The 24,199-nt window shown below is 41.9% G+C and overlaps 1 protein-coding gene across 3 annotated transcripts in view; it reads right to left on the bottom strand.

The window, feature by feature from the left end:
• Positions 1–231: 231 nt before the first annotated feature.
• The window catches only part of vps53 (VPS53 subunit of GARP complex), a 95,468-nt gene continuing 71,500 nt past the window's right edge, over positions 232–24,199 (bottom strand). For 2 of the 3 annotated variants that reach the window (XM_069689452.1, XM_069689446.1), the window contains 20 exons: positions 23,919–23,968; positions 23,756–23,822; positions 18,557–18,643; positions 17,777–17,892; positions 16,668–16,787; positions 14,729–14,807; positions 14,493–14,636; positions 14,223–14,365; positions 13,584–13,725; positions 12,290–12,388; positions 12,068–12,162; positions 10,778–11,020; positions 7,497–7,644; positions 7,114–7,196; positions 6,952–7,030; positions 6,604–6,752; positions 6,433–6,502; positions 6,081–6,218; positions 1,513–1,617; positions 232–916 (listed from right to left, as the gene is read on the bottom strand). In XM_069689452.1, the coding sequence (XP_069545553.1) occupies positions 746–916; positions 1,513–1,617; positions 6,081–6,218; positions 6,433–6,502; positions 6,604–6,752; positions 6,952–7,030; positions 7,114–7,196; positions 7,497–7,644; positions 10,778–11,020; positions 12,068–12,162; positions 12,290–12,388; positions 13,584–13,725; positions 14,223–14,365; positions 14,493–14,636; positions 14,729–14,807; positions 16,668–16,787; positions 17,777–17,892; positions 18,557–18,643; positions 23,756–23,822; positions 23,919–23,968 (2,328 nt within the window). In that variant the 3' untranslated portion in view covers positions 232–745. The remainder of the gene's footprint in view (positions 917–1,512; positions 1,618–6,080; positions 6,219–6,432; positions 6,503–6,603; positions 6,753–6,951; positions 7,031–7,113; positions 7,197–7,496; positions 7,645–10,777; positions 11,021–12,067; positions 12,163–12,289; positions 12,389–13,583; positions 13,726–14,222; positions 14,366–14,492; positions 14,637–14,728; positions 14,808–16,667; positions 16,788–17,776; positions 17,893–18,556; positions 18,644–23,755; positions 23,823–23,918; positions 23,969–24,199) is intronic. The other variant, XM_069689462.1, reaches the window with a different exon arrangement.

The raw sequence follows: 24,199 nt of genomic DNA, 5'->3' as shown, positions 1-24,199 counted from the left end.
AATGGACATATAATAATATATAACCTTCATTTCCTGTCAGTGCAAAGGAGACATTATCAGAGAATATTTTGGACTGTTAAAAAAGTAAGACAAACTGCAGTATTTGGTCAAAGACAACCATACGTCTGCCTGAAAAAAATGGAGGCAGTCCAAAGATCGTCTTTGTCCCAGGTTTGGCAATCCCAACACCTACTGTGCATGTCCCTCTTTAATGGATGGCAGAGACACACACAACTTTCAACCCATTATTTAATGATGGCTATCCTTGAAGTACATTATATTCTGAAAACATCAACTTCAATTAAATCAGGTTTAGGACGATAATCACCCTGGATTAGATGTGTCACAGAGAAGCAGCCGGAGGCCGCCTGAGCAGAATTTAGTTAACAACACTACATTCGGTCTTCTGAGTGCAAATACACTGCGCAGCAATGAACTGACGAGACAAAGTCTCCAGGCATTAGTGTCATGAAAAGAAAGGTGGAAAATTACAGAAGTACATGACGTATGCAACAACAGCAAGTTGAGGAAGTTTCTTCATAATCCAGTATCAACCCCGCTTCATATTTACTAACAGTCAGAAAATTCAGTCAACTTTTTTTTGTTGCCTCTTTTCTGTAAATCTCCACAATAACAGAGTAGAGCATAACGGAGTCTTTGACATGAATGACTGCAAGGAAGTTGAAGGCCGTCCCAGCCTACACTCTTCTTGACTTTCAAAGATGTGATTTCAATGTGCGTCTCCTCACAGTCTCTTCTTGATGAGTTTCTCTAGTTTGCGGATGCGGGAGGACTCCTGCTCGGGGGTGGGGGCGCTGAAGGACAGAGAGGGGCCGCCGTCGCCTCCAGAGGGTGGAGTGGGTAACCTCTGCCTGAAGAGCTCCAGCATGCTGCTCTGTTCGCTGCGCTTCAGACCCTACACACACACACACACACACACACACACACACACACACACACACACACACACACACACACACACACACACACACACACACACACACACACACACACACACACACACACATCACAGTGTATAAAGTACACGACAAGACGGGAAGGCACAAAAAAATAAGAGCATGTTGTGTCACCGTAAAAGCTTCGGCAACGTGGGCAATGCAGACGTATTCGGACAACATGAAAGAGAACGGGTGAAAAGGAAATGCAAAGTTAGGATGTCAAAGAAATCGTCTGAAAATGTGGGAAGTATGTTTAATGGCTTTCTTGTCAAACATTCATACCACTCTCAAATCTGTATGTTCAGAATAACGTAGGAATTAGCAGCCGGTTAGTTTAGCGTAAAGGCTGGAAGCAGAGGTTAAATAGCTGGCGTTCATCCAGAGGGAACAAAACCCAACTCCCGGGAAATCTTTGAAAACTCATGAATCAGCATGTTATATCTCGTTTGTTTAGCCCTTACAAAAACAAAAGCAAAACAACATTTACGAGAGGTTATGCGTTTTGAACTGTAATCTATTCAGGTAAATTAGTGGTAGAATCAAAGCAACTGACCTTCATATCCAGAATCTTCTGGAAGGTCTCTGGGTTGCCGTCAGCCAGGAGCTTGATGTAGTTATCAACAAACACCACTGGCGGTTCATGAGGGGCCATCACAACCTGCGGAAAAGGAGAGTTTAATGCTGGTTTCACCACCACTTTCCTGTGAACCATCACCCAGGAGATCTTTAAATGATCCCACATGGGGCAAAAGGAAAGAGAGAAGGGGGGGGGGGGGCTACGACTGACAGAACCAAGGAGTTCGAGCTGCAAACAAAGTCGAGACTATGATTCTATTTTTAGATGCTCACTATTCAGACTTTTTCTCCTTTTACACACCAATTACTGCACGCACGAGTGGGCAAGAATTAGCTTCCTCGGTAATTATTTTGGGGTATAATGAGTCTGGGCAAAAATCAGCATTAGCCAAGAGCGGGCAAAACGTCTAACGGGGCACACATCTTTCTGGATTGAATTCTTTTGGTTGATTTTTCTTTTTTTCCAACAATAGAGACTGAGTGGAAAATGTGGATTGGATAGTATTTCCTGAAGCTGCTACAAAGAGGGCAGACCAACACATGGCTGACAGACCCCCCACTTCCCATCTCAGGCACCCAGGGACCAGCTCACAAAATATTTCTCCTATCCTTCACTTCAAAAACAACTTAATCTGGCCTTTTGGGCTTTACTTCTCTTTTCACTGGAGGTTAAATACACGAGAAGATGAGCTGCCGTGAGTGGAGGAATCACAAGCAGGAGAGACAGAGAGGGAAGAGCCGGCATGAAAGGCTCAGGATCGTGTGGAATTCTTTGCTTTCTTACGATCCCTGCTGACTGAGTGATTTACTTAGCAACTGTCCTGGAGCCAGGCCAAGGGAAAGGCCCGCAGGGACCTTGTAAAAAAAAAAAAAAAAAAAAAAAAAGGAAAGGAAAGAAAAGAAAAGGGGGAGAGGGAGTTAAGAATGAAAACGGGCATAAAAAGGGAGAGAAACAGAGTCTGGAGGGTGTGTGTGTGTGTGTGTGTGTGTGTGTGTGTGTGTGTGTGTGTGTGTGTGTGTGTGTGTGTGTGTGTGTGTGTGTGTGTGTGTGTGTTTGGGAGGTTGGGAGAGAGTGTGTGTGTGTGTGTGGGGGGGGGTGCATTTAGGCTGAACAGGGGTGGGGTCGGGGGTTACCCTTTAAATACTCCCCAGAAGAGAACTTCAGAAGTGGGAGAGAGAGCTGGAGCTACGGTGGGCTGGGCTGGGAGAGTGCGGAAAACAGCCACGTCTCACAGGCGTCGTAACGGGCCAGGAGAGGCCGTCTCAGACAGCCAGAAGGAATCCTATGTACTTTGAACTGTAACTGAGCTGGCTCACTAAACAGACAGCCCAGATATATTCATCTTTTACACACTAAGCAGACACTCTGGCAGCGACAGAAAGATAAAAGAGTGGAGCTTCAGTGGAAACTGAAAATCACAATGATTACGCTCTTCTGAAAACTGAAGCGCGAGTTAATACCGCATCACTCGAAAGCAACGTGAATTACTTTTCTTTACAAAACCTACAGATCAAAAAACGACATGTGACGTCCAATGGGGTCTCTAGCAGTGATGTACCCGTCTAGAATGATCAAATCCACAAACTCCTCAGTTCTCCTCAGCTTTATGGACCGTTTTAGCATCTTTCAGCTCTTTGTTTTGGTTCGGTCCTACTGTTTTTTTTAAGCTGGTTACCTCAGGCATCTGTTTTTTATAATCAGAAATATAACTGCATATACAGTAAGATATGTAGCTTTGCATATGCGGAACAATTCAACACCAAATCTATTATTGCTTTGCATAAAACTTTTAAGAATAAACAGGTAATAGATTGCGAGTTAAAATGATGGTCAGCTCATATAGCATGCAATTCTAAGAACTGCTGATGCAACCATGAAATATGTAGAAACAAGCTTTATTTAACCCTAATTTAATCCATCTGAACTTTATAGTGTATAAATCTAATTTACAACAAATGTGTTTCATTTCAGAGAACTTTTGACTGCTCATGTTTAATTGAAAAGTGCAAGGAACCCTGCAATGGTCTATCTGCTTAAATCTCAAAGTGATCTTTAAATACTTAAAGTGCTCCTTCGACTCTCCCATTGAACTGCAGTTTCTCGGCGGGGGTAGACGAGATTTAATTTCAAGCCACAGCATCTCAGAGTGTAATTTAAAACTATCGTTGAGGCTCGGCAGAGGAACACTTGTATTGACCTTCTTTCAATGGGTTTGTCTTTCAGAAGCTTCAGTCTCAGCCCAAGGTGGAAGCAATTACCTGTAAGGGACCTTGATGTTACACAAAGTCGATGGCTGAAGTGCTGGCCACAGTACAAAAGCTTCTCTTTGCTCTTTTTCCAAGGCCCAAAATAGTCAGAGAAGAAATCTTTTTGTGGGATTGACGCAATCCAGAGAACTCTCCCAGAGGTAAAACAATATAGGCGACGATATCTTTTCTAAATATTCTAGATTTTTACACTCCTGTGCAGCATTATTTCTCTATCTAAGTGTTGTTAGGATTGCATCATTTACCTATCACTACAAGTATTCCTAAGAATTTTGTGCATTTGCTTTTCTTCTGATATCTCTCCTGGTATCAGATTTCTAGCCTTCACAATGATTATTTTGTCCCCTGCCGTCACAGTAACACACGTGAATCAATCAGAGGTTTTCATGCAGCGTCAGCTAAACTGAGAGTTCTTCAGACCCTACATAGATCATATTCCAGCTGAAGGGGTCCGCTGGCAGTCAAATTCAGAAAAAACAGACATTAGTGAGCTGATGTGAGTGCATTTATAAAATTCTAGCCTCTTTAATGTGCGGCAGATGAGTGGAAATTCATGTATTTACATTCAGGGAATTTTTCCCAAGGGCTAAAAGACACAGGCCACAGGCAACAGTGAGCTTCTCAGCAGAAGACAAACAGAAGAGACAATCAAATGTGAAATGGTTAAAAGGGTTTCCTATGTCTGAGACAAGTTCATGTGCCTGAAGTCCTGAATTTAACACAGGGTGGAAAAGCGGTCACAAAACAATGTCATGAATCAAAACTTTTTTGTATACAGTCTGCCATCGATCCAGTGTTTTTTCACTGGGAAAGCCGGGCTGGCGAACCACGATTAGAGCGTGTCACAGAGCTATAAACATCAAGGCAGTCTAAATTCAGGAAGGAAAGACAGCCTCCTGGGAGTCCAGGGGAAATCAAGGAACAGCCAGGCGTCGTGTACTCTGTCTGTGTGTGTGTGTGTGTGTGTGTGTGTGTGTGCGTGTGTGCATTTCTGTTCACTCCTGGGACAGTTAATTAGGGTGGGGTTAATCTGTGGCAGCCACATACCAGTGCCCTCTAGAGTGTCATAAGGTAATTCTGAGGTGAGGCGAACTGCCTGAATCCTCTGATTGCTCTCCTCGCTGAAAACAACATCCAATACACACCACGGTGCTCTGCCTGTGAGGGTGTGTGTGTTTTCGTGAGTAAACGCATGGTTGCAAGCATTTACTTATTCACTTACTCGCACCTCTCCATTGATTCCAGGTCAACCGCATGCTGGGTTAAAGAACATATATATATATATATATATATATATATATGTGTGTGTGTGTGTGTGTGTGTGTGTGTGAGGGTCTTGTGTTGGCCCGTTTGTCATTCATTAAACCAGTAGTGCATGAGCTCCAATTCCTATTCTCTCCTTACCTCATGTGAGATGGGTTATTTTGTGGAAACATGCTCATAAAGTGCTATTGTGAGTGGGGTTAAAGACACCATTAAATGGCTACTCTGTCCAAAATAAACTCTAAGTAGATAATATGCTCAAGTGAGTCAAGACAAACATTTCAAGCTGGCTCGCCAGTCCAACCACAAACTCTTACAGGAGAAATGTTTGTTCAGTCTGTAGCTGGTTCTTACGATGAAACCTCAATCAGTGGAAAAGCAGTTAGCTGCAGGTTGTGCCAGACTCTCTCCGAGTCAAGTGTTAGCGTCAGCACCAAAGCTCATGTTTAACAAGATATGTCAGAGTTTCAACATCAATTCTGCTGAACGGCAAACAAGAGATAAAGAAAAGCCATTCCGACTGCACTTACACAAAATCCATCTCAAGTTCCGAGCCTTTAAAGGTCAAAAACTGAAGCTTTGGCTGTAAAAATGGCCGGCATGAATTTAGCAGTTAAATATCATAAAATCCAAAGAGTCCCATAAAGACGGTGTATCACTGATACTATGTTGAACTATCTTGTATTTAGAGCTAAGCTCAGGTTCTCATTAAAATCCATCAGCTAAAGATGCGAGCTCATTCGGAGTTTATGCATGAAAGGTAAACTGTTTAAAGTAATCCTGAGTGCTCCGAGGAGCCGGTTAGGTTGAGTGTTTTTCCAACATTCATCTGAGTGAGGTTAGGCTGGGTTAGTTTTCATTCTTACACAAATTTGCACATGAAAGCTGCACAAAAATAAGCAGCTTATTATTATTACGCACACACACACACACACACGCACACACACACACACACACACACACACACACACACACACACACACACGCACACGCACGCGCACACACAATACTCACCTTAAGGATCATCTCTGCACGCGTCATGCCTTTCACCACTATCTTGGTGTAGCTGGCAGGCGCCTTGCGGACCACCTGCGAGCCGATGGAGGGCAGATCCAACAGGACCGTCTTTAGGGAGTGCGTGTCAAGGAGGAGCTGGTGGGGGGGCGGTGGGAGGGGGTAGTTTAAACAAGACAGAAACTCAGGTATACAAGACCAGTTATTTAAACTTAGACTTTAATAATCCCACAGTGGAGAAATGTAGTTGTCACAACAGCATAGAAACACAATAAGGTGCACACAGTAATATAACAGTAAGATAATAAGATGAAGCTTCATTTCACAGATTTTTAGGGTAAATCAAACTTACTTGTTCAGCTCCCACCATGCTGATCGGCTTACATCTAAACAGGTGGTTGATGAATTTAGGAATGAAAGCACTAAAAAAAAAAAAAAGAGAAGAAAGAGATCAACTTTAAGAACTTCTAAATATGGTGTACAGATTGTAGTATAAACGTGTGTGTGTTTGTGTGTGTTGTACTTTGTGAACTTGATGCAGAATTGGGTGAAGTATTTGCGTGTGGAGGCGAGGTTGTCTCTGATGATGGGCACATTTTGTTTAATGTGCATGATGATTGACGTCACATAAGGACTCTGGTCACCCACATGCTCCACACTCTGCCACGGCATCTGAGGGGGAGAAATAAAGGACAGCGAACGCCTTAGTATCAGAAATTACACACAGGTAAGATGTCAGTTAGAATTTCTGTTTCATCATCTGGTTTTTGCATCTCCTTAAGGTTTCGCGTAAAAATACAACTTTAGAAAAATTGTATTCAAATCCAATCTTATAAACTATATGAGCTGAATGTGTGGGTTTGTGTTCAACCTTGCTCATAGCAGTGAGAGCAGGATCGCAGGCAGCATCGAGATCTTGAACAAGCAGCTGGATACTGTTTGAGATCACACTGTGAAAACATCACATTATTAAAACATAGTCTTCACATAATAGAAGGTAGTCTAATTTTTTTTTATTGGAGTTGCTACCTACGTGCTGAACGTATCCATCTCCCCGGTCAAATTAATTCTTTCCACTAAGACTTTATCTACTTTCTCCTTTAGCTTTTCTTCCAGCTGCAACAAATGCAAACAAAATCAATAATAAAGACATGAACACATAAAAAGCTTCTTTACAGACAGGGCATTTGCTCATAGACTTTTAAAGCCTTTTTTTTTTAAAGCCTGACTAAAAATTGCTTCATGTATGTCGCAAAGCAACAGAAAGGACACAACTTTTCAGGTTGTGTTGTAATGACAACTGTCACTGTCGGTCTGTTAACTGCCGTCATGACAGGAATCGTATTCTTTCTCGGCCATCTAATATAAAAATAATTAAAAGGCACGCATTTTACGTGAACGAATTTGTGTACATGCCTGTTGTGTGGTAGCCAGACAATATTCTGCAGTGCTAAGAATGCTACAGATCAGGCAGAGCTCATCGACAGTGAACTTTGCAGCTTCAGAGCCTTCTTTTTCCTTCAGCAGACTGCTAATGGTGAGACCTCCGCTGTTACTGCTTGATCTGGATAGAGATAAACAACATAACAGAGAGAAAAAACACACGTTAAAAAGAGAAAGGGATAGAGCAAAAAGATACATACAGGAGTAGAAGTCTTTAAAGAGGAGGGGAAAAAAACCTACTTTAAAAGGCCCCAATCAATAATTTCTGAAAATATATTTTGGTGGTATGACCTTTGTTGCCATAACTACATCTCTTTCCCTGCATGTCCCATCTCCATGTCTACTACTGCTGCAATCAAATAGACTAAATGACAACAAAACAAAAATAATGTGTGAAAAATATGTATTATTATAATTTATTATATTATAATTATATATTATTTGAGAATTTAACTTTGTGTTTCTCAACTGGTATGAAAATAAACATGAATCATATTATTAACTACATATTTCCGATTAAGCTGTGGTATGGCGTTAGTCCTTGTATTAAATCAACATTTACAAATATCCAAAGACGTAGCTGCAGCCAGTCTTTGTGTATTTTACATGTTTTTGATGGGACATCATGTTGTTTACAGGATCGTAGATGACTACAGCACAATGCCATCAAGTTATAGGAAGAATTGGAGAAATCGAATTGGAGAAATTAGGTGTTGTGATTAATCAGGATGGGCTTTTCAAGCAAAAATACTATTCAAAAATCACTCTGAACTATTTAACTATTTGAATAGTTCAGAGCCTGGTGGCAGCAAGTTCTTTTTCTCCTTGTGTTGTTTATTGACAGCCGGCCAACAGCTTTTAGGTGTATTATCGCCGCCTTCTGATGGAACTAATACATTACAGGCAGGGGCCGGTAAAAAAAAAAGACAGGGGAAACAAGGAAGAACGATAGTTGCATACACTAATATATATATTTTGTTATATTTGAATGACTATTCGAATAAGCTATTCGAAAAAAAGTATGTCCCATCCAGAGCAATTAACATCGAGATGCAGTGCATTGATCCTCCTAAAACTGACTGACGTGGACCCCCTATGCTTCTGAGAAACAATGGGCATAACTACAAACAGATGCAAATATGGGGATGCGAGGCCAACGAGGCCTCATTGGTGACTTAGTCATTAATAAACCTCATAACAGATACGTGGGAAAATCCACAACATAGTTCAAAGCTCCTTTCAGTGGCCCCTTACAAAACCTCGCAAAACCAATCCACAGCACACCACCCTGGACGGGTGTGTCTATAAGTGTACACACTTCTAAGCAGCCTGAGTGCATCTATGACAGAGTTTGTACACAGCTTAAAATATGGTATGCATTAGGCAGTGGAGTGTGTAATTAGCATGCATGTATATCTGAGAAAGAGAGAGCAGGCCTCTGTGTGTGTGTGTGTGTGTGTGTGTGTGTGTGTTTAGAGATGACTTCTAATGTGACCAGTGAGCCCGAGATGTTTTTGCTGGTAGCATATTATAACATAACCAACTCCAGATCGTTCACGGCATGCCACCCTAATCCATCAAACACAGTGTGGACTGAACTCCTCAGCAGCCGCAGCACCATACCGAAACAATGAACAAATATGGGCATGATATGCTTGTTTGCGAAGAGTTGTTCCCAAATAAATCTGTGTTTGTGTCACTGCCCAGAAAAATGTGATGATTCTTATGAAGTGGAATTGTTGAAAACCTGGAAATACTGCAGCTTTTTTCTACATATTTTCCCATATGAATTTAATGTTTTTTTTGTCGCATTATAAACAACTAATATTTAATTTTCTTACAATCGTCTCCATTGTACTCATCTTGATCTTCAAAATGACATATATAGACAGATGTGGAATAATTGACAGCTTTTTGAAGGAACATTTGGAATCTTTGACGCTTGCTGCTGCTGGCATCCTTGAGAGTTACTATAATCTGGCACAGAGAGAAGGAAGTCTGAAAGGAACAAGCAAGTTGCAGCCACCACGGTGACAGGTGATATGTAAGTCAACGAAGCATATATACAGTATACCCAAAGCATACACCTCGTCAGGCTTTAAAATAGGGATGGCATTACAGTTTTCAACTTCTTTACCTGGTTTTTGGCACTCAGCTCCAAGCTCATTTTTTTCCTACAGAAACTGTTAATCTTAAGAAAAGGTCCTAAATATAATGTATCCTTTCATTACAAAAAGGCCAAGTCACTTCCTAATTTCCCAAATTTGACTAATTAATTGATCACGTTTTTTTCCCCCCATAGTATTTGTTGAAAATAAGAAAAATAGAATACTGACGGACTTTAAAACTATCTTCAGTTAGAATAATACGGAGTTAAAATTCCTGGTCACAGATTAAAGGGACTACAATTTTCAACATAGGCGCTAACGAGCTAATTTCAAGAGATAACACGAGGTCTTTCCCTGTCACTTCAAATTAGCCACTTGCCAGTATGTACACGCCGTTGCAGGACATATTTAGCAACTTATATACTGGCTTCAGAAACTGACATGGCTGCATGTTAAAGGAAATTTTGAGATGTGGCTAGATGTTGTAGCGGTTTGATTTGACAACGTCAGTCAAACGTATAGTGTCAATTCAGCATTCTTTAACAATGTCATGCTAGTAATTACCATGTATTTATAAACTGAATCTCTCTTTGTGCTGATTCTACTATGGGGCAAAGTTGACCCACTGAAAACAGCCTCCAGCAGCATGCTAAGAACAAGCAGCAATGCACTGAGACGTCACCCATTGGCGTGTAAAATGCTTTTTGAAGTCTTGAGTCAGGCATTTTGGCTGCCGGCATCGTGATTTTTTTTGAAGACAGAGGTGACCACATTTGGACAAGTGGGTGGAGCTGGGGGAGGAGTGGCTGAGGACAGAATGCCCGCCCTCCTACACCAACCTGACTGCACCCAATGCATGTCAATCAAAACAGACCTGTCTCCGAACATGCTTCTCTTCATTTCACTTTCTCATGAGAGAAGCGGATCTTTGACTGGGGGTCTATTGGAGCAAGAGTTTTTTTTTTTTTTTTTTAAACCAGCCCCTAGTAGCCCCTCAGCGGTACTTCATTTTAAGGCACTTCTGCATCGACTTTACTTTTCAGACCCAGAGACCGTGGTCCAGTTTTATATACAGTGTACAGCTAACAATGTAACGTAGATTAAATGCATATCTTGTTTAAATCACCAAACTCAAACCAGTCTTACTTGGGCAGGTTGCCAGAGAGGATCTTCCAAGCGTACTCCCTGAGGAATTTCTGGAAGATGGTTGTAAGGGCGATCATAGGTTCTCCAGTGCTCAGTTGGGAGCACTGCACCATACACTTCTTGTAATAGACAAAGAGGTCCGCACAGCTGGGCAGGACGGCTCCGCCCTCCTCCGTGCCCGCCTTTGGTGGTCCTTGTGCTCGGAAATCAGCCACAAACCGGTCAATCAGTTCGCCGAGGTTCCTGCAGATACCCAAAAAATGTTCAGCCAAATCCACACAGGTTCACACACACATGCACACACAGGGGAGCTTGAATATGATTAAAACAATAACATCTGATTGGTGCTTAACCCTAAATAATAAAATAAAAGAATAAACAACAAGCAGACAGGCAAAAAGCCAGATAGCTAAATAGGAGTAAAGTATCAAAATCCTCCTTGCTACAGTTAACAGGTCCAAAGCCAGTTGGTGTGGCCAAACCTACTGAATCAATGAACGAAAGCCAAGGACAAAACAAGCAGCCCACTGTTCTATTCTGCCATGTCCCACTGGAGACAAGCTGATCTGGCCCTTGCTTGTTTAAGGCCTTTGGATCGAACTAAAATGAGGTTGCACCCACAAAGTTGGTCAATCCTCTCCCCTTGGACAGACAAACAGCATTTAACGCTCCGAACAGCCAAAAGCCAAGAGCCAAGAGCTGCATGAAAACACAGTAGTCCCAGAACTGTGTTCAGTTTCAGGAGCCATCACCAACACTGGGGGAGAGACTGATGGAGAAGTTAAGGATGGTGGTAAAATAAGAGGAAGGGGAGGTTATATATATAAAAAAATAAAAATAAAAAAAAAGGCAGAAAGATGAAAAAAAAGAAAGAAAACCATAATGAGAAAAAAAAAAAATAAAAAAAAAAAAAATCAAGAAGACACTGACAAGATGGACATAAATTACACAAAAAGAGGCTACCAAAAATAAAAAAAATAAATAAAGAGGTGGGAGGGAAGAATAGGCAGATCTGCTGTGGCAGCACTTATTCAACCTCCCTCTCTCAGTGTCTGTGGTTGTGGGGCTAATGGGAAACATTTCTGCCACAGTGGAGACGGAGGCTCGCACAGGGACAAGGGATGGAAAGACAGGAGAGGCAATGAAGTAGAATAGGAGGAGGGGGCTCTGATTGATGCAGGGGCAGTGGAAAAAGCATCCATGTGCCAGCTTTACACACAACTAGCTCCTAATTCTGGGTCTGCGGACCGCTACCCAATTATATCGTTTTAACGAGTGCTTGTTGCTCACTTGTCTTGGGATTCTATGTAGACGTATAGGTGAGGTTCAAAACACTTGGAGACGATGCCATGGAAGGGGTTGTCCTGAGCTTTGGGCTTCCTGGGCTGAAAGAGTGGAGGAGATTTAGGGAGATAAGTGAACGTATTCAGCTTCAAGAAAGCTCTACATCGGAGGACACAACATCTGACCTCACCTTTATGTTGCAAACAATGTAAGACGAGGTCAACTCACCTTAGCAAGATCCTCATCCTTTTCTCTGCTCACATCATCTCCCTGCTCCTCCTCCAGAAAGGGATTGGTTTGTTCGAGTGGACTCTCCGGCCTCTTCTGCTGCACAAATAAAGACACAGTACAACTTCAGTACACATCTCTGTAGCTCAGTTAGTAGAACACAGAACAGGTTGGACTCTCATTGGACATTTTCATTTAAAAAAAAAAAATATTATAAACAAGGTAATTTAAAATTAAGTCCAGCTTTCATCACCTTCGTCCATGACTATGTAGATGATTTCGTGCGAGGTTTTGATGAAACTGCACGCCCAATTATAAAATTCCACTCAACCAAACCCCCGATCGAATTACAGAACCCAACAAGCGTGGGTGTAAATTGAACCGCAGACATAAGCGACTCTGTCTCGCCTAAAGATTATCAGCTCCAAATAAGGTTGGCCTAGTTGGACCCAACAAAACTAAACGTGCCTCATTCAATCAGTCCCTTCTGTGCGTCTCGCTTCCACCTCTGCTTCCACACAATCAGTCCACTCAGTCCGTGTGTGAGTGTAGAACATCTCTTTAAATCAGCAGTTACATGTAAATGATATGGTGGTACGAACAAAAACAAATCAAGAAATACATGTTTTGACTCAGCGGGATCAATCTGCATCTTACTATTTTACTTAAACTGCAACGAAACCTAATTGAAGGTATTTTAGCAAGCGTTTCGTTCTCATGGGAAACTGTAAATATTATTCATGAACTTGCCTGCATATGATTGATCTTTGTCATATTTGTTTGACATTTTCTAAAGCAGTAAAGCTGTCCGTGAAGAGTGCACTTGCGCTGCATTTATTATCTAATTTTTTGTCCTCAACCTTAAATTGTGTTTGTACATTTTCAGCTGTATTTTCAGAGCTGTATTGTCAGTAGGGCCGGATGATGAGGACTAAATATTTGTGAACAAATACCTCAATATCGACATTGCAACAATATTGTCGGGATGACTATTGATGCTTTCACACAATATTTACACGATATTTTTGATAAATAATCATCAGTAATGTGAATATAATGACTAGGTGGGCAAAGACAAATAGTGAAACAGCTAGAACAGTCTGGTGAGTTCAGAAAATGACATCACTTTGCTGAAATGGAGCATTTAAGAAAACAATTATCCCGCAACACAAAACTACGATGCACCGAATCTAAGACAACGTTTAGTATCATATCGCAATACAATAAAATATCAATATCTCGATGAGCCCTAATTGCTAGTCATGTATTGTGGATCTTTGTGTGCTTTTCTCACTCCAGGTGTGTCCGTCAAGGTGCATCCTGTGAAGCGTTTGGCCAGTAAACCCTCAAAGTTTGTGGTCCTCTGAATGGCAAACAAAAGCAGCTTCACCTCGATCTCCTTCGCCCGCGTTCGCATCACTTTGGCCAGCTCCACCCTGAGGAACACCCAAAACAGCCACATAGTGTCAATTTGAGCATATTACCTCTGTTTTCTACGTTTTCACATCCCAAAATGCTTTCACTGATCCTTTCTAGTATATAACTGCAGTCTTACAACTATCCATTTAGCATCCACACAGTTAAAGCCAGGAACACCACAGTGCCCACTGCTCTGTTCTGTCATGCAGTTGAGGGGACTGAGAAGACACAAGGTCACTGCTCATGTAGGTCACCAAGTCAACTGTTGGACCAAATCCCAAAGTCATGGCAGGCACGCGAGGTTCACGTCATAAAGCTGAAAAGTCCTTGAAAGCCAATTTTGCATTTTCTGCTTGGTTAATTCAATTCACTCTCTTCATCATTTGGACAAAGACACAGTATTAAAAAAAAAAAAAATCATCGTTAATGAGACCAATTATATATCAAGTGATTTATGACTGAAGCTTTGTGTCGACAAATGCCTCCTTTTATATTCTGTGTTGTATGTCTTTACCTGGTGATGTGGCAGAACTCCACGGCAATACGCTCCGTCATGCACCACTCTTCAGGAAACATGCGTCCGTATTTTTCTTCGTAGTCTAGCAGTTGCCGCTTGATCCAGGCATAGCGGCGATCGATCTTGTCCAGCCAAGCAACCTGGGAATCGGGGAGGGATATTTCTGCATTCATACCTCCCAAACATCCTTTTTAATTGGGTGTTTAGATGAAACCAGGATCCTGTCATTATGGAACTTAACAGTGAACAAATCCGATTTTTACTCACGTCCTGATTTTCCTGGAAGAGGACCAGATATTCCGAGAGGTGCTGCCTGATGAACTTTTTGATGATCTCCTGCTTGATGCGCGGATCGAGCACATTTGCCACCAGACAGGCATCTCTCAGCACGTTACTGGGTCCACCTGGTCTCTGTGTGAATGGATTGGCACATAAAAGTTAAAACATTTCTATAGGAGAAAGGGGAAAAAAAAATAAAAAATAGGAACATCAATTTATATTACCTTGGAGCCCTGAGAGGGGAACGATTCTTCAAAATCTGCCAGGATCTGAGTTCCCAGCTCACTCTGCGCTGCCTTTACTCTACAGAGGACAAAAAACATTGTCACTAAACAATATTGTTTTCTTGATTAGTCCAACCTCATATTGAAATAACAACATTTCCATGTGAAAGTCTGCAATAACCAACAGTTTGAAGCTTCACTCTCTGGCTTGAAGGTTTAACTCACTCGTCACTGTGGCCCGTTTCAGCTAACAGACAGGGAAACCATCCCTAGTTTAATTAAGCATTAAGGCCAGGTTAACCAAGGAAAGGACCCAAACCATGACCATCATTCAGAATAAACAGGAGCAATTGAGAGAGCACGAGACTCAAATCCCACACCCCGACTCTCTGGCTGACATAATTATCTGATGTCTTTGCCTGCATATAGAATACTCAGTGCACATACAGGCAAAACCGGGTGCAGCTATAACACAGCCAATCACTGCATCTCTTTGTGTCCCAGCTGAGTTGAAACAGGGAGGAAAAGTAGGAAGTGATGAGTGAGAAAAGGCTTATTAAAAAATAATCAAAGTTGACCTTGTTCAAAAGGTGACAGCTGCACTGACTCCATTTTGTCATGGTTCAAAGTCCTGCCTGGGCACAAAACTCATTTCTCAGTGAATTAAATAGAGAAAAGTCAAATTTAGCTCTGGTGTGAGTATTAGCCTGTAACCCTGTAGACATTTTACACTAGTCACTTCTTATTCTACTATGAAAACATGAACAGTTATTTGTTTAGATGAGAAACAATTGACTTGAATTTTTTGTTTCTTACTTTATCACCCAGTTCAACACAGCACTTCCTTCACATTCATTTTGTTGGGGTGTTTTATCAGTTATGTTGCATTTGTACTTCACATCTGGTCACTAATCCTGTCCATATAGCCATTGTTGCTTATGTTTGTCTGATTTATTGCTTGTCTGTGCATCCTTCTCTTGTCTGCATCTGTTGTCTGTCCGTGTTTTTCACAGAGTGGTCTTCATGCTCTCTATTCACCGTTTGCATCCAGCTGTCAGCCCTGCCTTCAAATATTTCCCTTCCCTGAGTCTCTCCTCTCGCCCGTCTCTCCAGCGGAGTCACTTCTTCCACACAGCTGTTATTTGATGGGAACACTGACTACCACACCTCGATCGAAACAGAACAAAGGGTCATCCTCTATTTGTTTTTTTTGAGGATCGGCAACGCTTTGAACCTGGATATCAAGCTGGCTAATGTGTCCCAAACTGATGCCGGGGTTCTTGGAAAACATTAGTAAGAATGGAAATTTAGTCAGAGCTGTGGGAAACAACAGCATAACAGCTTCTCTGTGTGTTTGATTATGTGTGTAAATCTCTGTGTGACTTCCTGTGTGGTTAAACAAGACAACATTCAGATATTGGCGTGTCTGACTGAAGACAGAACAAACAGTACCAATTAGCTAAATGTTACATGACTGACAACAATTTAAGCGCATAGTGAGATGAATGCATCTCACGCACGCACACACACACGCACGCACGCACACACACACACACGAGGAAGCACAAAAACGAACATACAGAGAGTGTGGCCCTACTCTCTCACAATGGAAGAAATACTGGCACCATGAAACCCTATTGAGCGAGTTTCCTTCCTTGGTTTTCCTGGATGTGGGGGATTGTGCATGTATGTGTGTATATCTGCAAAAATATAATGTAATACGCCAATTACCACACCAGCTACTGTAACCACTTCAGCAGTTCAGCAGTGGAATATTTCAGCTGTAAGGAGAGATCAACCTGTGGCTACTGGAAACGAGCTCTGGAGTTATGCAAGGCACTGACCCCAGTGCTCGAGAGCAGTCGCAATGCAGCTTATACATTCATTAACCCTATGTAAGCACGTACACCACTGGTGAGCGAGTAGGTTTATTAGTTACCGTTCAGAGAGCTGTCTGATCTGGGGTATGCCCATATACTTGTGGAAATGTTCAAGCACGTTGACCACTCCCTGCAACAGGTTGGCCACCTCACCATACTGCCTCTTTCTGGTCATGGCTCTGGAAGAAAAACACACATATACACAATTCATATTAATATATTTACATGGCGATTTAAAAAAATTATAATCTTTTTTATTTTTTTACAACTACAGTTGTAAAGGGGTTTAGCCAACCACCTCTGCCAATATGTGTATCCATATTCCACACTTACAAATGTACAAATATTTCAAACAGAGTTCACTTAAAAGGTCCCATGTGTAAGATTTTTAGTATAAAAGATAAACAAAATTTAACAAACATTTTCAAGAGAATGTGAAAAAAAATAGCAGTTCTGATGTTTTACTGGTTTAGAAGGTAACTGGTTTGCAAAGATGTCTACTGAATACAGCGTGATAACAAGCTAGCTCCAGCCCATCCACTTTTAATATTGCGAAAGTGAGCGAATGCAAATTTTACAATTTGGTTCTCTCTGGCGGCACCTGTGGTGACAAGCGGCTATAGCAGTTGTGTCTTTGGAATTAATTTCCCAGAGAACTGGAAAATGCGTCACCAACTTTGGGCTGCTTATGATTTTACCCGGGAACGGACACTCAGCTCGTTCAGTTCCCAATAGTGCAAATGCAAAAACTTTCATCAGTGGGCCAGAGGCTCAATCCCCATTGTGTTACCTCATCCACTTATAGGCAGTGACCTAACAGAGATTTATCAAGACAAAAAAATCTTTGACATTATTACTTTAAGCTTTGGGAAGGGTGAGCCAATGTTCTTTTCTATCCCTCTAAAACAAAATGAAATTCTATAGGATTCTTCTTGAGTGTTTTTGTTAGTTCATTTACATGTTGCAGTATGACGTGGAAGGTTTTACCCTCCTGGCCAATGATTTTGTCAAAATGACTGAAAACACATGAATTGTTGTATATAGGTTGATACAAAACCCACCTTGTACTAGCAGCCACTTAATCCCCTACCCTGGGTGCAGGTCGTACAGATATACAACTCAAAAGTACTTTTATGAGTCTTGTGATGTTAGATGCAATTGTACCCACTCTAAAGAATCGACACCTCCTGCCAGCATATGCAGGTGGTTGAGGGTGGTGATGGAAGTGGTGAGGTGGCGCTTGGCATGGTCCAACTGCTTTATGTCCCTCGTGATCTCCTTAACCTGCACAGGAACAAGTCAGACAAGTTGAGAAGTGAATCCAGATGATGAAAACAGCATTGAGGGAAGGAAGACATAAAAGCACAGGGAAGGTAAAGGTGGAAGCACGAAAAGGAGAACAAATGTAAGAGAGCAGTGGACAGGATGGAGCAACAGGACGAAGACAAACAGAGCAAGATGAACGGCACACCCACTGCTTGGAGAAACAATTGCTTCTACATGCCTCCGAAGGGAGGGTTTTGCTTGCCAATCCCCCTCCCCTCCCCAACACCCCCAACCTTCTCTTTTCTCTACTCACCCAGCCTTCCTGAGACTCTCACTGACACACACACACACACACACACACACACACACACACACACACACACACACACACACACACACACACACACACACACACACACACACACACACACACACACACACACAGAGACACCAGGAAGATACATGGAAAGTGCATTACCTTTTACTTTAAATAACTCGCCCCAGTGTACCAGAAGGGTTATAAGGGGTGTACTTAGCTCCCCTGTACAAGGGTCATATCCCTGATGAGCTTCAGCAAACCACGTGTGTACGTGTGTGTGTGTGTGTGTGTGTGTGTGTGTGTGTGTGTGTGTGTGTGTGTGTGTGTGTGTGTGTGTGTGCGTGTGTGCGCGTGTGTGCGTACCATTTGTTCAGACTTCTCTGCTTTGTCCTTAATGTCTTTGATTTTGCCAAAGAGCTGCTGGATGGCTATCTGGGCCTCCTCCAACGCCTGTACAAAACAAACAGAGCAACATTAAACACACAGAGAACACACACTGAGGATCACTAGAGACACTTACGCTCACACACTGTTTGAAGAAAGTTATCCTGTCAAGGCTCGACTGAGTGGACATCTATAGAGTTTTCTACCTGTTGGCTCGCCCACCAGAGGAGCACTATAGATTCGAACAGATGAAAAAGTCCTTCACTGTTTGGTGCTTCTGCATGAGGTGCAATACGCGTGTGTTTGTAGTCATAACTTTTTCAATTTTCATGCCTTACCCTTTGCCACTTACTATGGCATAGTATAAACACTATACTACAAAAGTGTGAATGAATCAAAATAATAAATGGACACTAAAGTGTCTTCTTATGTCTGTATTTTCATACATGAAATGTCGGATGATCTGCATTTTATTTTACATTTATTCATTTGGCAGATACTTTGTTCATGTTTTTATTCATGTGCAGAGAACAAGGAAAACCTGTCAGCAGCAGATGATAAATGATGATGTTGTTTTTTTTTAATGTTATTTCTTGTTAAAACTTTAAATCCAAAATTAATAACCCCAAATACAACTTACTATTAGATTTCCTTCACAAAAGTAAGCGTTACTCCTAATAATTTGTTAAGCAGGTGTTGGGTGGAATATCTGTGTGTCAGTTGTGGTTGTGGTATTCTGGGTCAAATTTCCACGGAATATTTTGTTCTTCCGGTCTCACCACTGGCTTTGGTCCATGTGAAAAATAATCCTGCCATGCTATCTCCTAACTCTAGAATGGGGGCAATGTCAAACACACTAATTGTGCGTCTAATTGACGAGTTATCTGGACAGCTAGCATTGAGAGGTCTTAAGGCCATGAGGCTAAGCTCCGCATAGAGGCTGTCACCATAAAGGCTAAAGAGATCATTAGCAGGTTTAACAGCCTATAAAGCCCGGCCAGATTAGATAACATGAGACGGTTACAATTGTAAGATAGCCGGAGTGCTATTCTAATATTTCCCCTGTCATGTGACATGGCAGCTGCTCTTTGATGGTCCTAAACAAAGAATTTGCTCTGACATCTGACGCCAAGGTAATTGGCTTCATTTGGCCTGATGCTGTGGCGGCACTGCAGACACAACTCGGACTCTCCTCGGACTCGCGCGCGCGCACACGCACATGCACGAAAGGAATGCTGACAGCCGGCACCAGCTGTGCAAGGAATTTACCACTTTTACAAGCACCTCGAAGAAACAAGTGGACAGTGCAAAACTGTGCATGTGCGCGCGCACACGCACACGCACACTAATACAGTTTGCACTGAGAGCAGCAGATTAATTTTGCTTCCTGAGTGGTGTTAAAGAGAAGGGATTGGTGACGGTGCAATGGTGACACAAAGTCAAGATGACAGCATATGATCAGGTCACAACAACCTGAATGCACTTAAACTAAGTTCATCTAATCTACGCAAAAGTTATTTTGCATCAAGACCGTTTTCTGTGGAGGTCAGACCGACACTGTGGGATTGATTAGCCTTTAGTCGAAGCGAGAAAAATTCTTCTTTCTTTTTGTTCTTCTCACCACCCTTTGGTTGTTAGGTGATTGGCTGAATTAATTGGAAAAAGGAAGGCAGGTTAAGTAATTAGCTCCTCTTTGATCTGAGGGTCGGGAGATAGGGAGCGTCATTGAATCCTTAAAGAGATTCCCTGGAGAAGCTCTTGAGCAAACAAAGCGTATGCAGAAGAGGCCAGAACTTCCAAAGCTGCAATTGTCGCTCATGCAGACTCAGCTGAAGCAATCTGGCACGCTTCCTAGCACTCATTTCCTGTATTTAGCCTTGAGGAAAGCTGAGAGAGACCACTGCCCAGCAGGCTCCTCCATGCCAGAGATGCTATCTGCACTCAAACACACACATGCAAACCAGTGGATCCCTAACATGCAATAAGCAGCACATGTTCCATGGCACACACAGGCTATTTTATAGTTTAGACAAGAAGTGGGGAGCTTCTCTTTAATGTCTGAACATGCTCGCGATGAACTTTACTTCTCCGTCTGGCAGAGTGCGGTGCAGCTTTCTAAAGTAGAGGGCATATTAAATGGTTCTTCTGCATTTTGGGCCAAACTAAATAAATCCGATTAACCCAACAGCGCTATTTTAACAGTTGGAACTATGCCTGAGCGTCATGTAAACATTTTCTGGGAGACAATTAAGAGAGACTTGCTCACTCACTGTCTTCAAATATCAAAGGCAACATTTTGAATGCACTCTATTATAAACAGAAACAGGCTTTTTACTAATTTTCCCTTCATATTTAGCTCTGGAAACTACCAACTTTTGGCACAGTTGGTGTTTGCAGATGATGAAATAGTCAGGTTTAGGAGGCTGTATTGAAAAAGTCACTGAACATAATTGAAGCACACACATAGAATCTGCAGCGCGACGCAGACGTTTTTTTTTAAAGCAAATATGGAAAACAGAAAGTTATAAACACTGCAAAATGGTTTATGAGACATAAAAAAGACAGAGTGCCACAGAGCTAAAGATGTAAGCTGTGAACAGCCTTTTCTGGGTTAACATTAAATATTTACATTAAGGGGATTCTATAGGAAGACCACCCGGCACTGTGGACATAGAGGATAGTGACAGACCACGTTTTAAAAAGAAGAAACTGCACACACCAAAGGGAAACACAGATGCAAAGCTGCCAACTGTGCAAGCAGCACCGCCTCAGCAGAAGGGTGAAAGAGGGTGCGATTGTACACTTTATATGCAATGAGTGCATACCGCTGTGCAAAGCAGCTTACAAGGCATAAGCCTGAGCAGTAATCAATTAATTAAGGAACATGAATGGCAGGCCGTAAGTGATAACAAATGTTTGGCCTTGTTAATGAGCTTCTCCAACTGAGACTCGCACAAATGGATTCAAACCAAAATGATTTCACATCCTTCATTTTCATTACAAAAACGGATGAATCCAAAATAACCTCTTCATTAGCACCATGATACTGGGCTCAGCTGACTGTGGAGCAGGTGTGCATGCATTATCCCCGTTGCCACGACAACTGGCAGGCGGGATGATACACTGGCAGCTGTACGTGGTGGGCTGGCAAGACCACAAGCAGACATATATTCTGTGAGAGACTGGTGAGGAAATTCCAACAATCTGCCCTCTTCTTTGGCACGTTAGATAAAAAAAAGCCTCGGTGATATTTAGACTACATTAAATCCTTTTTTTTTTTTTTTTAATCCTCTGTATAAGTCAGTTTGTCTCTTTGCTACCGGACACCATGTATTACAGTCACTCGTACCGTCACCAGTTTGCCCGTGTGTTTTCAGGGTGAAACCAGCCATACAAAAACTACATTACTGTAGTTTGTTGTTGATCCGATCTTTTGGGACCGAGCCTCTTCCCCACTACTGAGGTGGCTCCTCTCTTTGGCTCTAACTCCTGCACACGCGAGCCGCTTTTAGCCACGCTTGTTGTTGCTGTCCATGAGGTAAACACACGTAAGGCACGCTGTTCCAATCACACCGTGTTACGGTATGATGGCAATATGTCAACAAGCAAGTATTTTTTTTTTTATAGATATATATTTGCGGATGATCTCGTATGGAACATCCCTACTCTAAGAACAATTAAGATTTTCTTCATAAAATTATCAAAAAAAATATTGATGTCATATATTCATTATATCACCATAAAAATGTATCACCTCGCCCTAAAAAAACAATCTCTCGTCCTACAACAGAGCGTTTATCACATCGACTGTAAACCGAGGGAGACACTTCAATAGAATGTGGGCAAGAAAAAAAAAGAACATGTTAAAAGTAAAACAACTACACTACATATGTGGTTACTGCCATAGTTTGAACACTTAAAAGAGACACATTTCCACACTCTCCACCGGCAGGCTTATTAATGTCTGACTCCCTACAGCAAAAAAAAACAAAACAAGGGGAAGTCGTTCCCCACACCGCCACCACTTTCTCTTTCTCCCAAACTGGCTCCCTCCATCCTTCTCCATAAACGTTACCATCTCGGGTTTCAACCTGGTGATCGCATTCGGCTCAGTGAGTGAGTTCAGTCAACAGCAGAAATGACTAGATTGCTGATCTTGTTGGTTTTATTTTGTTTTGCTGTCTGTATGTTTCAGTCACCCTCTTGAAAAGAACACCTCTCCGTCTTTCCATCTGCAGAAAGCATTTTCCCGCTGGAAATGTTGGACTGGCTCCGTGGGGTTGGAAAACAAACTAAAATGATTGTGTGTGACTGTTTAATGTTATTGGTCTGGAGGGGATTTAGAGTGTTTCCGCTACCAAACGGTAGCTCACTGGGAAAGACGGGGCCACTGAGCCAGACACCCCGACGACAACACACACCTCATCATGTCAGCTGGTCAGAACATACATGGCTCACCCATCAGGTGTCACATTCCCTTTGAGCCCTTGACAGAGCAAAGACCTGGGTTAAATCAGTGGGGGCTGCTTGTTTCCATCATGCTCCCATAAGAAAAGGCAAAGAGTCCAAAAGCCTGGGTTAGAAAGACATTTAAGTATTTACACACGGGAATCTATTTCACAGACGCGTTTTCCGTAAAAGGGGCAGTTTGAGCTGTGGCAATGGATCTGAGTCATCTTGTCCTTTTCCATGGAAGCAATATGGAGAGAAGTAAGAGCAGGACGGGGGGAGGTGCATGGCTTTCTGGGTTGGTTACAACCAATGGCACCATTCAAACTTCAGGAGAAGTTAAAACACCCTGATGAATCATGTTATGCATGTATGTTATCAACCCCTCCCTGTCTCTCCCCAAAAGGTCTACAAAGTCTGTTTTTTATATTGATTTTCTGTATAATAAAAGACTCGTTATTTTCCTTCTCAGACCAACAAAATTCACCTTTGGGAACATTTCCACTTTCCTGTGTAAATTTTCAGTTTTTGTGTTCTACCACCAAAACAAAAAGCAAACACAATATTGTTTAAGGACTCCTTTAAAACTTTACTCACATGTGACGAAAACAAAAGCGATGTGTTTTTTGTTTTGTAGCCACATTGATATAAAAGTCTTGACAGAATTTTGTATTTTCCAACTTAGTAACCACTACAGTAGGTCACTTTATGACCTGCAGCTCTACTAACCTGTCTGCCATCCTGGCCCACATTAGTCTGGCCTCTCACCACCGTCCTGATGTTGTCATCCAGACGCCTGTCAAATGTCAGACAAAACAGCAATTAAGTCACATTGAAGGTAGAAAAAAAAAACCAACAAAAAAACAAAGAAAATGATTTAACATGAACTCACCGAATCTTCATACGAATCTTGTTTACCACATCATCAATATTCGCCAAAGACTGCGGGGAAAATAACAAGAAAAGAAGTCCAGGAAACATTAAGAAATGCATAATATCACATTCTAAAAAAACTATGTTTCACTCAAAGCTGTAAAATTCTGTTTTGATGCCATGTTGATACCTTATCCTGATGTTTTGTGTGTTTGTCTCCCATTATCCTGACATTTTACACAAAACTGTTGCATTTAATACATTTGTGTATAAACACGCTCATGACTTTGCTTCAAATTA

Source organism: Brachyistius frenatus, unplaced genomic scaffold (assembly GCF_029030835.1).
Source record: "Brachyistius frenatus isolate BFR_SWC_R1_liver_20210118 unplaced genomic scaffold, ASM2903083v1 Contig_1, whole genome shotgun sequence".
NCBI lineage: Eukaryota > Metazoa > Chordata > Actinopteri > Embiotocidae > Brachyistius > Brachyistius frenatus.
This window is presented reverse-complemented; position numbering and strand designations above follow the sequence as displayed.